The sequence below is a fragment of the Rana temporaria genome, chromosome 4 (genome assembly GCF_905171775.1).
Source record: "Rana temporaria chromosome 4, aRanTem1.1, whole genome shotgun sequence".
NCBI lineage: Eukaryota > Metazoa > Chordata > Amphibia > Anura > Ranidae > Rana > Rana temporaria.
In genome coordinates this window covers 104,044,472-104,061,971 of record NC_053492.1, presented here as the reverse complement: position 1 = coordinate 104,061,971, position 17,500 = coordinate 104,044,472, and the positions used below count along the sequence as shown (strand labels likewise).

Sequence of the window (17,500 nt, the reverse complement as noted above, 5' to 3'; positions counted from 1 at the left end):
AATGCCAACTGTTCCGCCATTCATCCTGGCAAAGCCCACAATAATATTTTTGGCATAGTTGGGCATAATCTCAAAAAAGTCTTGCTCGTCAACAATCTGGAAAAAGAAAAAACAAAAAATGTCACGATCCCATATAGGCACCTAATGCATTAAAAGATAATTGTGTACAAGGACCATTACTGCTTGCTGCCAGTATCCAATTTGGATTATTTAGAATATTCTCATTAAGACATTATCTGGACAAATATTACACTTGTCTGTGTGTTGCAAAAATACTTGTTATGCAAATACGCTTCCAATATGCTCAAAAAGCAAGGTCCCTTAAAGGGGTTGTAAAGGTACAATTTTTTTTCCCTAAGTAGCTTCCTTTACCTTAGTGCAGTCCTCCTTCACTTACCTCATCCTTCCATTTTGCTTTTAAATGTCCTTATTTCTTCTGAGAAATGCTCACTTTCTGTTCTTCTGTCTAACTCCACACAGTAATGCAAGGCTTTCTCCCTGGTGTGGAATGTTGTGCTCGCCCCCTCCCTTGGACTACGGAGAGTCAGGACGCCCACTAACACACAGCTCCTTTCTCTATCTGCAATGTAGAGAGCGTCCTGACTCTCCTGTAGTCCAAGGGAGGGGCGAGCATGACACTCCACACCAGGGAGAAAGCCTTGCATTACTGTGTGGAGTTACAGACAGAAGAACAGGAAGTGAGGATTTATCAGAAGAAATAAGGACATTTAAAAGCAAAATCGAAGGATGAGGTAAGTGAAGATTTAACAATCCTAATTCTAGGCGCAACGGCGACCTGGCGCCCGGAATTTGTCGAACCCCGTTATACTGCAACAGCAAGGTAGCTACATCGCAGCAGTATTACCGAATGGACGATATCCAACATGTCATAGGCTTTAGTGGACTCCATGGGAACTATGGTGTCTAATCCAGATACGAGACGGTCGCTGTAATACAAACAAAAATCACTGCATTGTAATGGAACTACTACATCTTCTAAAAGCCAGTTTTCTTCAGCAGAATGTCAGGATTTAAAAACTATACAATCAATGCTACTCGGAGAAGACAAGTCTAACAAACACTTGATTCGGTTATGCTATGGTATTCCCTACAATGCATTACATTTTTTATACAGTGAGGAGAAAAAGTATTTGATCCCCTGCTGATTTTGTACATTTGCCCACTGACAAAGAAATGATCAGTCAATTGATGATAGGTTTATTTTTTTTACAAACATAGTCCTTTGAAAAGAGGGCATCTTATAATTAGAATTCAAGCATTTTACAGGTTTGGAAGAAAAATAAAGAGAAATGATAAAAATATAAAAACCAGACATATTTGAATGCATACATTGGATAATAGTATGACACGTCTTGCCTCTGCTAAATTAAAATGGTGTCCTATACACAGTGTTTGGCGAGTAGAAAAAAAAACCTAAAAAACAGAACAAAAACCTGCTAAGCAGGATCCACTTCTATCTCAGTACATGTGGTGGCCTTTTCCAACCAAGTGTCCCAGAATGAGAGGTTTATTTTAAACAGTGAGAGACAGAAGAACAAAAATATCCAGAAAAACGCAAAGAAAAAAAAAAAAAGTTATAAATTGATTTGCATTTTGATTTGATCTGATCCCCTATTACAGGGGTTGACAAATTTGCTTGGAATCCAGGAGCCAGAAAACGCGCCCCGTCCCGACGAGCTTGCGCGCAGAAGCGAACAAATACGTGAGCAGCGCCCGCATATGTAAACTGTGTTCAAACCACACATGTAAGGTATTCGCCGCGATTGGTAGAGCGAGAGCAATAATTCTAGCCCTAGACCTCCTCTAACTCAACACATGCAACCTGTAGAGTTTTTTAAACGTTGCCTATGGAGATTTTAAAGGGTAAAAGTTTGACGCCATTCCACGAGCGGACGTAATTTTGAAGCGTGACATGTTGGGTATCAATTTACTCGGCGTAACATTATCTTTCATAATATTAAAAAAAATGGGGATAATTTTACTGTTGTCTTATTTTTTAATTAAAAAAAGTGTAATTTTTTTCCCCAAAAAAGTGCGCTTGCAAGACCGCTGCGCAAATACGGCATGACAGAAAGTATTGCAACGATTGCCATTTTATTCTCTAGGGTGTTAGGATAAAAAATATATATAATGTTTGGGGGTTCCAATTAGAGGGAAGAAGATGGCAGTGAAAATAGTGAAAAATTACATTAGAATTGCTGTTTAACTTGTAATGCTTAACTTGTAATACCAACGACCACCACCAGATGGCGCCAGCTTACAGATCTGGTGGTAATAACTTGTAATACCAACGGCTCACCACCAGATAGCGCCAGCTCACAAAAAAATAAAAAATAAAATCTATTTCTATTTGCCATGGCGATCTGGCGCCCGGGATTTGTCGAGCCCTGCCCTATTAAATCAGCAAGATTTTTGCCTCCAAGGTGTCTTCTATTAAGGTAATGAGCTGAAATGAGGAGCACTCTCTTAAAAGGGAGTGCTCCTCATCTCAGCTTGTTACCTGTATAAAAGACACCTGTCCACAGAAGCAATCAGATTCCAATCTCTCCACCACAGTCAAGACCAAAGAGCTGTCCACAGATGTCAGGGACGGGGGCGTGACCGGATGGAGGAGTGAGGGTTGAGTGTGAGTGTGTGTCTCCCCGTACCGTGCTGGACGGCCGTGTAATACCCGAAGCCTTGAGATCCCCTGACGGAGCCCCTGCAGAAGGAAGACAGAAGGCGGTACAGTGCTACACAAGCTTGGGCGCTGCACCCCCGCCGCTCGGGTTCCTGGCTCTCTCCCCGGTCCTCCTCGTGACTGGAGATGCGTGACCGCCGCCCGCCCGCGTGTGAGTGAGTACTGCGTGGGCAGCTGAGGAGTCACCACATAGCCTTGTAGACTCACAGCCCCCTGGGTTAACCGAGTTTGAGGAATTTGAGGAGATTAAGGAGGAGAGGTTACGGAGCTCCACAGCTGAATGGTCGCACAGTGCAATACAGCAGTATAATACAGCGTGATGTGGGTGAAGCCGTATGGAGCTGTGAAATTTATGAAAACCATGAGGAGTGGGTGACCGAGCCTGGGAGCTGCGAGGAGCGGGGATTGGGAGTTATGAGCAGCTGTGAGCAGAGTGGGCACAGTTTTCCTAAGGCTGTCTTATGTGGTTCTGTGTTCTATCCAAGCAACTCAAGCAACAAGTGTCAAGTTTTATGTCCTGGTCCTGGGAAGCCCCCCTCCTAGACTGAAGGTTATGTGAGTAATGGACTGTTAATGGCATGCTGTGCATTGTTTTTTTGCCTGAATACCTCTTATTCCATAAAGACTGTGCGAATAGAAGGGGGAATGAGGCATGCTGACCAAGTACATAAGAAGTGACAAAGGGTTGGACTGAGCATTGACCACATTGCAATAGATGGCATTTGTATAAGTATTTCTGCATGTCTGGTAAGGTTGAAGCTTGCTGCATACTTACATTTTTCTTTGGGACACAGGAACTGTTATTTCTCCGGTTAACCCTATATAGCTGGTTCTGTGCTAGGGTTAAAAAACCTGGAGAAAAAAAAAAAGGGGGGGAAGTGGGTAATAACCCATAGAATACCCTATAGAATTGCAGCAACTTTTTTGCGATTTCTTTGCTCTGCTTGACGGTGCTTCCCTGGCGATTGAACATTTGCAGCTATGAATTATGAACTATGAGTACTGATTTCCGCCCTCCTTATTGCTGTATGCTGGAGCACAACCTTTAAGTTTGAGTACCCTGAAGTTAAAAACAAGCGCTTCTGTTTGAGGTCTTTGAGCAAATGGTGCATAGCTAGTACCTTACATTTTTTTTTCTTCTCTCACAAGAAGGGTAATAAACAAAGTGAGATCTGCAGACAGCTCCAAAAGTCGCTGGTTTAACTTTGTTATTTTTTGTTTCTTTAGTAGTACTTCGGCCTAATATTGTATGGATTAGGGGATAAGCATATTCCTCTTAAGTAGAAAACGCAGAGATGCAACTGCTACGCTCTGCAAAAGAGAAGAACCTACAGCAGGCATCAGCTGCGGCAAAACTGGAGCAATATGCCCACTCGTCGGCACAGATGCCTACGCCAATAAAAAAGGCGACACAGCTCAAAGCTCAGCAGGGAGGCACGGCAGATAGAAAAAGCCAAAGACAATCAATAGCAGCAGCACCACCACAGGGCTCTATAGGGACCCCAATAGTAAAAACATCAAGTAATAAAACCCCAGGGCAGACACAACAAAGTTTGGGTGCAACAGCAGAGTCGTGCCTACCCCTAGAGAAGGAACCAACATTAAAATACGTATTCACAGCTGTGAATGCATGCAAGAGCACATTAAAAGAACTTTGCGATCAGATGAAAGAAGTGAGTGAGAAACTTTTATAGCGCAACACATGCAAACTAAATCACCTCTGGGTGCTTAGTATCCAATTCCTAAGTAAACTTTAGCCCTCAAAAGAGATGGGTTTTGATTTTTCCTCTGAAGGCCAGGTAGTTCACCTCCAATTGGATGCTGGTTGGTAGAGCGTTCCATAGTCTGGGTCCTTGGACTGCAAATCTTCGTTCTCCTTTGGACTTGTATCTGGCTTTGGGTATCTGGAGTAGATTTTGGTTGGTGGATCGCAGAACGCGATTGGGGTTGTGAGCTTTTTTAGTTTTTCGCATAGATATTGGGGGGCATTTCCCTGAACACACTTATGCGTTAGACAGAGTGCCTTGAAAGTGATTCTGTCTTTTACTGGCAACCAATGAAGGGATCTCAGAGAAGGTGAGATTGATTCCCATGTTTTTTTTCCCAGTCACAAGTCGAGCGGCCATATTTTGAACGACTTGCAAACGAGTGATTTGGTATTTAAGGAGTCCGAGATAAAGGGGATTTGCATAGTCAAGGAGGACTTGATACTGGTTCAACGAGACTTACAAAAAACAGCAGAAAGAACATCTGCCGTGGAAGCGAGGACAAGCCAACTGGAAGATGACGTATTCCCATTAATAAATGAGGTGAAAATTCTGAAAGAACAGATGTGCAGATATGCCTCAAAAATGAGATGGCGAACCGGCTTAGAAGGGACAATGTTAGACTGGTGGGGTTGCCCGAAAAGAGTGAGGGTTCCAACCCCATAGAGTTCCTGGAAAAATGGCTCAAAATTTTTGGAAGAGAGACATTTTCAACAACGTTCTCAATTGAAAGAGCACATAGAGTCCCCTTCAGGGCTCCACCAGCAGGGGGACATCCCAGTCCGCTTCTCCTGAAATTTCTAAATTATAGGGACAAAGTGACACTGTTGCGGCTAGCAAGAGAGGCGGAAAATATATATTTTTAAAGACACTAAGATATCATTGTATTCTGACTTCTCACCGGAATTACAGAAGCGTAGAGCAGAGTTTATTCCCGTTAAGCGTGCACTGCAAAGATATAAGCTGACTTATGCTCTTCTTTATCCAGCAAGGCTACGTGTAGTGGCATTGGGAGGAACCCAGATTTTTTGATACTCCGGCGAGTGTAGAGAGGTGGTTGGAAGAGAACAAGGATAAGCTGTAGATAACCTAGGTGAAGGGGGAAGATGGTGCAGAGGAAGGGGGAGAGGGGGGAGCGAAATATATCTTTTTTTTTTGCTCTGTCTCTCTCCTAGGGGGAAATAAGAAATTAACAATAATAAAAACTAAATAAAATATGGGGAGGGGAGGGGGGTAAGATGCGCACAGATGATGAATGGGACTGGGAGGGAGTAAATATGAGGAACAAGTGGTGTGGGAAACGGTCACTGAAAACCCCTTAGGGAAACACCGGGATAGGTGGAGGGGGGAAGATGGGAGAGCGCAGGTCACATAGGAATACATTTTTCACTAATGCATGTAAGATATGAACTAAAGGAGAGTATAGAAATTAATGACACTGCACAAAAGAATAATACAATGAAACACAGTGGGAGGTTGCAAGGTAACACACAATGGGGAAAAGATTGGTATAGTAAAATAGAGTTTGAAATCCATATGGAAATAATCATCGATGGCATATACACTTTATTGGGTTACTGTGATATAATTTCTAAAAAACACTGCAAATGAGAAGTAGGCACGGGACTACAATATAAAACAAAGAAAATTAGGATAGAGATTAGTTATGTACTTTTTTTTTGGTGGATCAGTACCCCCGTTTCCTTATGATATACTCCCCACCCGTAAATGCAAAAGTAAAACATTAAATATAGGCTCATGGAATGTTAGGGGTTTGGGGACAGCAGCAAAAAGAGCAGCAGTGTTCTCTACGATGGAAAGATATGGGGTAGAGCTGGTCTGCCTGCAGGAAACACACCTAACAAAGAATACAATCCAACAATTACAGAATAAAAAATATCCTATCCAGTACCACTCAGTACACTCTACTTACTCTAGGGGAGTGAGTGTTATGGTGAGAGCTGGGGTAAGATTTTCCTGCAGACAGACCAGCATAGATGAGAATGGCCGGTATATCTTTTTGTATTGCTCTATTGATAATCGACTGTATGTAGTAGCGAATATGTATGTTCCTCCACCTTTCAAAATAGATATAATGCGCAGATTAAATGAATTTATGTTGGGTAAGGAAGAGGTGCCGGTTCTAGTTGTAGGAGACTTCAATGAGATCTTAGACCAAAAGGTTGATAGGTTTCCCGCGCCAATGTGTCTAGACCCTATAGGGAAGAGCTGATTGAGTCAATTTATGGAAGAAGTTGGATTAATGGATATGTGGAGTGCGGAATCCGGGCGATCAGCAATATTATTGCTACTCAAGTACGCACTCCACACTCTCCAGGATAGATATGGCCTTGGGGAATGATAGAGCGCTACAGACCATGGGAAAATAGTATATCTGCCAAGAGGAGTGTCAGACCATTCCCCAATGGTGTTAAAGGGTCACTAAAGGAAATATATTTTTTTTAGCTAAATGGCTTCCTTTACCTTACTGCAGTCCTGGTTTCATGTCCTCATTGCTCGTTTTTGCTCTGATGTTGCTGTAATTCTGCCCTGTTCTGGACACTTCCTGGTTGTCCGGCTCCGTATGAAAAAAGTCATGGGAGACTTTAGTTTCGTTTTCCTAGCCATGACTCTCTATGGCACTGTCCAGCACAGAGGCTTGAAATAACATGCAGACTAAACTACTTTCACTTTCGTTTTTGCATCTAGGAGGCACATTATATGATTGTTTATCTATTTTTAATCCTTTTTAAAAGGAATCCGTTAACTATTATGTCTCTATACCATGTAAACAGTAATTTTAGCAAAATGTTGCTAAAATGTTTTTCCTTTAGTGATCCTTTAACCTTAAATTTAGGGGGACAAAAAAACCCAGAGAGAGTGGAAAATCAGTCCATATTGGTTCGAGCTAATAAAGGAAACGGATGAGGTCCTGCCCAAACTGAGGGAATTTGTAGACATTAACGAAGGTACTACAAGTACCGGGATATTATGGGACACCCTGAAGGCATACCTTAGGGGTATCCTGATCTAGCAGGTGGGCCAAATTTAATAAAAAAAGTTGGGGGAGGAAAATACCCGGAGAGAGGTATTGGAGGCAGAAAACAACTATGCAACAGATCCAACATTGGAGAAGAAAATATGGCTAGAGAAACAACAAGTATATAAGATAGTAATCACACGGGAAGTAGAGATCAGACGACTTTTTATGCGGCAGTCCTCCTTTGCAGAGGGTGAAAGCGTCGGAAGGATGCTGGCGCAATTGGTGAAGTCTAACTCCCCCCCTTCCGACATTCGATCAATTAGATCAGTAGGAGGGGTAATAACATCAGATACCTCAGAGATAGTACAGACCTTTCGGGCGTACTATAAAAAAAACACAACAACTTTATACTACACAAAAGGTGGGGCTGGAAAGAGAAATGGAGGATTTCTTGGGGAGGTTGGAGATCCCGGCCATTACACAAGTGGAAAGGGAAGAATTAGAAAACCCAATATCACTTTTAGAAATCCAGCAGGCAGTAGCAGATATGCCAAATCAAAAGTCGCCTGGCCCAGAGACAGGCTCCCGACAAATATATAAATATTATGGAGAAGTACTACTACCAGAGCTCATAAAAGCATTAAATGGAGCAGCCACGGAAGGAAGACTCCCTGCGTCAATGTTGGAAGCAACCATCATAGTTATGCCAAAAGAAGGGAAGGACCCCTTAGACCCTGCTGCATATAGACCAATTTCCCTCTTATGCTCCGATGCCAAGATAGTGGCTAAGGTTTTGGCATCGAGGCTTCATAGGCTCATCTCAAAACTTATCCAGCCGGATCAGATAGGAATTATAGCTAATAGATTCACCAGTATGAACATCAGAAGGACATTCTTAAACTTACAAACCCCGACGGAGAATGAGGGAACAAGAGCTGTATTATCACTGGATGTGACCAAAGCCTTTGATAGTGTAGAATGGGATATCTGGAGGGTGCTGGGGAAATTTGGATTTGGCCCGATATTTACCGGATGGATAAAAATGCTTTATGATAACCCTAGCGCTAAGCTTAGAATAATGAACTTTCAAAAAAGATTGTCCTGGAGAGGGGGACAAGACAGGGGTGCCCTTTGTCGCCATAGCGATGGAACCTTTGGCAATAGCCATAAGGTCAAGCACTGAGATAATTGGATTTCAGAGGAAGACGGGAGACGAAAGAATCGCGCTATATGCCGATGATATTCTCCTCTACCTGGGAGATACGGAACAATCACTGGTAAAAAGTAATGAGTATAGTAGAGGAATTTGGTAGCTTTACGGTCTTAGAGAGAAAATGGGAGAAATCTGAGTTATGGCCAGTAGATCCAAATGGAGAAGTTGTAGCAGTGGGAATGCCACAACTGACGGTGATGGATACATTGAGATATTTGGGGATATTGGTGACAAAAGACCCCAACCAATATATAAACAAAAATCGAATCCCTTTACTGGCCAAATTTGAACAAAAAAATGATATCTGGAAACGGCTCCCCCTGTCAGTGGCTGGCAGCCACAACTGCTGTATATAATACATAACTCTCCAGTTTGGATCTGTAGAAAATGGTTTAATAAAATTGAAATGCTTTTCAGAGAGCCAATATGGAAAGGGGGGCAAGCCAGGATTCGACTTCGTACACTACAGCTCCCAGTAATAAGAGGTCTCGCAGTTCCCCACCCTGATAGTTATTACCCATCGGCACAATTACAACAACTAATGGGATGTAATACCCCGGGAGGGGGTACCCCTAATGGGAGAATAATGCTCAATGGAGCTGTACATGATACTATTATTGAGGCAGACTCCTTTAGCTATAGGAACCAAACAGTAAAAATGATAACTAAAATATGGAAAACAGTTAAAAAAAACTGATGGGATACACTGGATTTACTGAATACACCCCTCTGTGGAATAATACCAACCTGCAGGAAATCCTCCACATAGGAAAGGTTGGGGAATGGGAAATACATGGCATTAAAAGGCTGAGACAACTGTATAAGGGTGATAGGTATAGGGAGGTTCCTGGATTTAAGAGAGGAATTTAATAAACCGCAACACTCATTTTTTACGTACATTCAGGTAGAGCATGCCCTCAAAGCCCAAACCCTAGACTGGAATAAAATGCCTCTCTTCCAAAACTTAGTCAAGGTAGGCCCAACCAAGGGTCTTATAGCTGAATTATATTGGCAGATAAGCAAAAAAGTCAACACAGGGTCTAACCTCCTTAAAGTAAGAGAGAAATGGGAAGAAGATATAGGGGAAATAACACAGGAGCAGTGGAGGAGAATGCTAGAGATGGGACCAAAGGTTTCAGTTTCACCCCCGCAAAAAAGTCTCCCACCTGATGTTGATAAATAGATCTTATTATATGCCTAAGCGCCTGTTTAAGTTTGGAAGACCACCAGATGATAAATGTCCTAGATGCCAAGGGCCTGGAGACCTAATACACATGGTGTGGCACCGCCCAAAGCCGTTTTGGTACTGGGAAGGAGTGCTTAAGGAGTGACACATTTGGAACAGTGGTGGAGAAGGAGGCCACACTGTGTATTGGGGTACAGGAGAGAACGGGAGGCGAAGAAGAGCACTACAGTTGTAATATTGAGATGTCCAAGCCAGAAAATTAATAGCCATGAGATGGCAGGCGACAATGCCCCCGGCAGTAAAAGAATGGATTAGGGTAATAAAAATGAGACGATTTGTAAAGAAAGAGCAGTCTACATAAAAAGAGGTAACCTTAAGGACGTTGAGGAGATGTGGAAACCATGGATGAAAAAATAAATAAAAAGTGTCCCTCTTTAGAGAGTAAGAATTACAGCAGGGGTGGAGAATAACCAAAATATATCATCTGATCGAAAGGCATATGCGGGATGATTCAGTAGAGCTAAGGTTATTGTGACCTTGAGACCTAGCTGGGAGAGGGGAGACAACCTGGCGAGTGAAGGGCTATACGAAATTAACGGTAAAGAGATTAATGGAGTAGTATTAAGTGGGGAGGAACAAAGAGCGGGAAGGAATGAGAAATAGTACAATTATAATATCAAAATTGGGTAAAATAATGTATGGACCCCCTGACCCGGCTGTCTCTTCTATTCCAGTAAATATTATTTATTTTCCCTCCCTTCTCTTTTAGTATGCTAATTAAGGTTGTTTCACTCTTTACTAAGAATAAGATACATATAAGGAATCATTTTGTGCTATTTTTTTAATGAATTGTTAACATTTGAAAGAAGAAGACAGAGACAGGATTGTAGACCTCCACAAAGCTGGAATGGGCTACAAGACCATTTCCAAGCAGCTTGGTGAGAGGGTGACAACAGTTGGTGCGAATATTCGCAAAAGGTGGTACTGTAGGACTCTTATGTGAAGTTGTCCCCAGTGTACTACTGGGATTAAGGCAGACATAAGCCCAAAAAGGGAAATTACTGTCAATCTCCCTTGGTCTGGGTACATGCAAGAACTTGCCTTGTGGAGTTGTAATGATCATGAGAACGGTGAGGAATCAGCCCAGAACTACACAGGAGAATCTTGTGAATGACCTCAAGGCAGCTAGGACCATAGTCACAAAGAAAACAATTGGTAACACACAATGCCGTGAAGGATCAAAATCCTGTAGTGCCCACAAGGTCCCCCTGCTCAAGAAAGGACATGTACAGGCCCATCTGAAGTTTGCTAAAGAACATCTGAATGATTCAGAGTTGAACTGGGTGAAAGTGTTGTGGTCAGTTGAGACCAAAATCGAGCTCTTTGGCATCAACTCAACGAGTTTGGAGGAGGAATGCAGTCTATGACCACAAGAACACCCCCATTGTCAAAAATGGAGGTGGAAGCATTATGCTTTGGAGGTGTTTTTCTGCAGAGGGGACAGGACAATTTCACTGCATTAAAAAGGACGATGGACAGGCCATGTACCGTCAAATTTAGGGTGAGGACCTCCTTTACCGCAACCGGGGCATTGAAAATGATGGGTATTCCAGCAGGACAATGACCCAAAACACACAGCTAGGGCAACAAAGGAGTGGCTCAAGAAGAAGCACATTAAAAGGTCCTGGAGTGGCCTAGCCAAACTCCAGACCTTAATCTCATAGAAAATGTGTGGAGGGAGCTGAAGATTCCAGTTACCAAAATGTCAGCCTTGAAACCGGAGTTCCGGCCACAATTTCACTTTTTAAATATAAATACCCCTGTAATACACAAGCTTAATGTATTCTAGTAAAGTTAGTCTGTAAACTAAGGTCCGTTTTGTTAAGTTGTTACAGCATTTAGACACTTTATAAAATAGAAATTGACTGGGGCCATCTTAAGTGTGTGCATCATGAAGCCAGACTGTATGACTTCCTGGATTTCAGCCTTGCAAATCTCGCACATGCTCAGTGCTGCAGAAGCAGTGTCAGATTAGGTTTCTGCACCTGTGCTGTCCAAGTCACATGATTCTTTGAGACTGGGGAGTGCACAGACTCCTGGAAAGTTACACCCACTACATTCCCAGGAGTCTGTGCAGTGTAGGTTAGGAAGCATTAAGCACCTAGGTGCAGGCAGTGGGAAGATTAACTATTCTGCCTAGCAACAACACTTTGAAGGCATCTAAAAAAAAAAAAAAAAATTCGTAAAGGACTAATGACATTTTTTTAAAACTACTGATGTAATGTTATATTTATGGGTGGAACTCCACTTTAATGACTTGAAGAGAGGATCTGCAAAGCGGAGTGGGACAAAATGTCTTCCAAGATGTGTGCAAACTACAAGAAACGTCTGACCTCTGATTGCCAGCAAGGGTTTTGCCACCAAGTATATATATTTTGCAAAGGGGTCAAATACTTATTTTACTCATTAAAATGCAAATCAATTTAGAATTTTTTTTTCTGGATTTTTTTTGTGGTTATTTCATCTCTCACTGTTAAAATAAACCTACCATTAAAATTATAGACGGATCATTTCTTTGTCAGTGGTCAAACGTACAAAATCAGCAGGGGATCAAATACTTTTTTCTCCTCATTGTAGGCATGTACTGTATATATTTAGATAACGTTGCTCCCTATTTTGAAAACATACTGTACATGTATTTGCGCTCCTTTTTTGTTACGCAGAGCATTCAGCAGGAATCATCTGCATTGACACTGACAGGAACGCTTGGTCGAAACTAAGAAAGAATAGGCTTGTGTGCCCCTTTGTGAATTAAGAGCAGCATCTGCTCTGTTTTGTATGCTTAGAAGAACAGTGCAAGCATTGTGCCTGTACCACTCTTTGTTAATTCCTCCCAAACAGCTTACCTTGGGTCATGACACTCCCTGACTGGTGCTGCATCCTTGTTGCTTAGCGGGAGGTAGTTAAAGAATTCCCGCAGGTTTAACAAGGCATCTATGTCATTTTCAAAAGCTCGATGAGCCACCCCTGCAAAGGAAAAATGAGAGAAAATTTGCATCAAATGCCTCTTCCAGTGTCATGCTAGTGACTGGTTGCTGCCTACAATTGTGTCCTTGGCACTCCAATCCTAGTAAGCAAGCAAGCCCAGACAATAATAAATACTGTGGAATTTTAGTTTAGCATAGGTACCTGAGAGTACAAAAAATGGATTGAATGATTTTACATGTCGCCTAGATTTTATCTAAAAGTAGTAGCAGAAATATACATCTGTAACTGATGTTCATTTATGGCACCACTGGACAATTAAAGAATACATTCACCTTTCGGAACATGTTACACCCATATAACGAACAGACTGGACGCCGTACCTCCCCCATCCCCGCTGCGACAGCTAGCAGGGTTCTTCTCCCTCCTCGCTAGCTGTCACAATAAAAAAAAAAGTGTTCCGAGTGGGGCTCCGCACGCCCGGCTGTATCACCGATTGACAGGGCTCTGGGCATAGAAAATAACAAGGTCCCGCAGCCTTTGCAACCCCTACAGGATGTTCAGGCAAGCAGATACACTGCTCTGCTGGAGACCTGCATAGCACCAGCAATCTGCTGATCACTTGTGCAATGCTTTAGAGCATGGGTGCTCAACCTGTGGCTCTCCAGCTGTTGCGGAACTACAATTCCCCTGAGGCATTGCAAGCCGCTGACAGGTACAAGCATGTTTCCCAAAGGCTGAGGCATTATGGGAATTGTAGTTTTGCAACAGCTGGAGAGCCACAGGTTGAGCACCCATGCTTTAGAGGCTCCAAAAAAATAAAAAAAATAAATGCATTCTTTTTCAAAAAGTGAACTTATTCTTTGAAGTAGTTGGTAACCCACATTGACAACTTCATAGAATCCACCTTGCTTCCTAATGACAGGTGCTCCTGTCTCTGTATTATAAAAAAATAAATACCTTCTGTACCTCATTTCAGAGCATCTCCCAACCCTCACGTGAACCCGGCCGGCACTCTCCTCATCTGACAGATGCAGCAGGCAGGGTCGAAATTCCCCCACTGACGTCAGACGGGATGAGGAGAGGAGAGACACAGATGGTCACGTGAAAGATGCTTTGAAAATCAGGTAAACAAGGCATTCTTATTTTTTTTTATAAAACACAGACAGGAGCAGCTATCATTAGGAACCAATGAGGATTATATAGGACAATAAAAGTACATTTTAGCAGCTGGAGGGGAGGGGGGGCGGGCACGGGCACTGACGGAGGCATGTAAACTGACGACGGTGTTGGGGCTCAGCAGCCATGATCTACTGTGGATAGTTTACAAAGGGGAGGGTATAGCCAGGCAGGATCAGCCAGGTTTTTAGGCGATACAGGGGGCCAAATTACACAGCACAAGCACTGTGCTGTGTAACATGCTTTAAAAGAAACAGGATTTTTTTTTTTGGGGGGGGGGGGGGGTTTAAAACATTTTAAGCAGCAGCAGCTCCCTGCTGTGTTCATGGTGCTGTGGTCGTACAAGGTTGACAAGAGTTTTCCCATTTTTTCACAATTGTTAAATTTACAAGGTTTCTGGGCATAAAGGAAGACTGATCTGATTCTAGACAGAAAGCTGAACAGATATAACAAAATAAATCGAGGTGTTGCTTTAAATAAGCTTCAATAACCTGAAAGGGCAGTGTGGGTTTTGGCCCCTCCTAGGTCTTCCTGTGTCACATCCTCATTGGTCACCGACTTCACTACATCTGGACCAGTAATGAAGAGGTAGGAAGTGTCCTGGGAAGAGAAACACACATTGTTATGGTAGAATTTACATGGCAGGGGTAAACTGTTTTTTTTTTTATTACACATAATGATAAACAAATAGATACCAATCAGATCACCCCATTTCTAAGGCTTCATTGACAGTTGGCGGGAGATCAGTCCGCAGAGCCGACGATGACAAGCTCCTCTCTGCTCACTGAGCGGGGAGGGGCTTGTCGGGCACTGCTGTGTCCCTATGGAGCGATCTGATGAAAACGGACAGCATGTCCGTTTTCATCAGATCTTACCCGATCTGATCCGCATGGACGGATGGGGACGTGGCCCCCATACGTCTGTTTTTAGCGGGTCGGATCGGGTCGGATGTCAGCGGACATGTCTCCGCTGACATCCGACGCTCCATAGCGATGCATGGAGCGGCCGTTCAGGTCCGCCGACAGACGGACCCGAACAGCCAAGTGTGAATGAGGCCTTAAGCATGAAGGGAATAACAGAATTGGTTGCTGTAAATAACATAACCAGCTCAGCACTCATATGCCTACACATAAGTCTGGCTATGGCTTCACCTTCAACTTGAAGAGTCCATATAGCCCAAATGAATTCCTTATTTAGCAAAGCGAAATCAGCTACTCTGCAGAAACACCAGTAAATGGACAATGTGAAGACCGAGTTCAAATTGAGAGGAGTACATATTCAATTTTGCTATAATCACTAAAATATTTCCCATAGGTATGAGATTCTTGCCAAACACAACTTATAAAACAGCCAGACTAAGTCTTGCTTATCCCATGTCTATGGGTACATTAAGACAACCATAGTCACACCATCCAATTGTGTTGGATTTTCATGGCTGATATTTACTGTTCCTTTTGGGATTGTTACAAGTTAGATTGTCCCTGTGGACCATATCTTGTATGGCCTGGAAGATACTTCATGTAATTGTAGCCTTCAGAGTACGTTTTTTTTCATTATCTACTTTAAGTGGCCACCATGTAAACACTGCTGTGCTGCTATGGATTACACACTTACCTTAACCATGAATGTAAAGTCAGTTAGGGCAGGGGAATAGACAGCACCTCCAGCACAGGGACCCATAATCAGAGAAATCTGAGGCACGACGCCAGAACTCAGCACATTCCTCTAAAAACAGATGACATGGGTTAGAGCCTCCTACACAATTCCTGCCTCCTGTCTACCGTCTACAATTGCAGTACCCCCAAAGCAAGGTGTGCTTTACCCATTACAGGACCAGCTGAAACTGAACTGCTGACAGTCCCTAGACATGATAATCAGAAAGCAATCTCTCTTTTTACAGTTGTAAATAATCATTTGAATCACTGGATTATTTCTTCTGCACTGCCACCAGCCCGCCCCAGGTGAGACATCACATCCTGCCTTGTGTCTCCTGGTGGTTCTTCTCACTGACAAAACAGTTTGCTGTCACAAGCGGCACTTCAGGTGGACGGCTTCCATCAAATGTGGCATGGCTGCAGATAAGCTCTTTGATTTTATATTTCTGTGAATTTGCATTTGGCTTTTTAATGGCAAAAACCCATTGATGCTGCACTTAGCTGGCGCCCCCTGGTGTTCCTCTTTTGTAATTTCATAGATTCTTGTCTCAGGTGGAGCTTCCTATGGAAGCGTATCTAGGGGGAGTAGAGGCCAACTCATGTGGATAGTGCATTAGCATTTGTTTGTGCCACAATTTCAATTGTTATTCTTCTGCACTGTCATACTATACTTTATATTTAGAAACATTACTTTACAGGTTGTCTAGGGTGATCCATCGACACTAAATGAGAGCCCCTCTGATGTGGAAACCTGCCCACAGCTAGGGCTGCAACTAATGATTATTTTCATAATCGATTAGTTGGCAGATTATTGTTTCGATTAATCGGTTAATAACATTAAAAACCAAGTGTGGTGTATAATTTATTATGTAAAGTTAAAAACAAAAACAAAAAAAAAACAAAAAAACACACTTTATTCTTAAATATCCCTATGAAGTGGTAAATATAAATAACCAACTACATGGTTGGGGAGCAAAATCTCTAATCCACTGAGGACAGACAGAAGAGATACATACTGTATATACCATTAAAGGGTGAATCTGTTAAATATTATCAGACTTCGACAAAAAAATAAAAAAATTTAAAGAAAAAAAAAAAAAAGTTAAAAGACTGTTTTTCAAACAGAACTGTAATATATTATATGCTGGCCATACAACAATGTCTTCCTTCAAAAAAAAAAAAAAAAAAAAAAAAGAATGTTCATTCGATTTTCTAATCGTCAGTGGGGGTCAAATCAACGGTCGTTTTAGGAAAGTTTAGAAATAATAGAAAACTTCTTGGTGAAAGGAACTTTCAGACAGTGTATGTGGTTTTCGTTCAGAAATTACATTCATTTTAAAACAGATTGTTAAAAGCAAGTGAAAATTTCAAACAACATTCTTTCACTCAGTGAATGTACAAAGATTTTTCGTATTAATATTAACAGTAGTGATTATTTGCTCTTTTTGTACTATAAAGGGCTAATTTTCGTTTTTTTTAAACCCAATATGTTACTGGCCGATTAATCGATTATGAAAATTGTAATTGATTAATTTCATAATCGATTAGTTGTTTCAGCCCTACCCACAGCTGAATTCAGGTAGGTTATAAAACAAATCCTGTTTACTATTTCCCTGCTAAGACGCCATAAGTTCCCACTCCACCCGATGTTCTCTCCATGATAGATAAGCCAAGGTTACAAAGTAATAGTGCATTCTTGGAAAAGCTTGCATCTGTGACGTTGTTGTGTGCTTTTATCCAGGATTCTTCTTGTATGACTTCCATGGCGGAGGTTTACAAAACAGAGCTGCATTTCACCAGATTCTTTGAAGTGTTTAGTGTATATTTTAAAT

General features: G+C 42.1%; 1 protein-coding gene across 1 annotated transcript in view; it reads right to left on the bottom strand.

Moving 5' to 3' along the window:
• The window catches only part of PCCB (propionyl-CoA carboxylase subunit beta), a 50,732-nt gene that overhangs the window by 13,737 nt on the left and 19,495 nt on the right, over window positions 1-17,500 (bottom strand). The window contains exons 6-10 of the mRNA XM_040348709.1: window positions 15,628-15,738; window positions 14,505-14,613; window positions 12,756-12,876; window positions 866-947; window positions 1-96 (exon numbers count right to left, since the gene is read on the bottom strand). The exon at window positions 1-96 is cut by the window's left edge and continues 28 nt beyond it. Coding sequence (XP_040204643.1) covers window positions 1-96; window positions 866-947; window positions 12,756-12,876; window positions 14,505-14,613; window positions 15,628-15,738 — 519 coding nt within the window. The remainder of the gene's footprint in view (window positions 97-865; window positions 948-12,755; window positions 12,877-14,504; window positions 14,614-15,627; window positions 15,739-17,500) is intronic.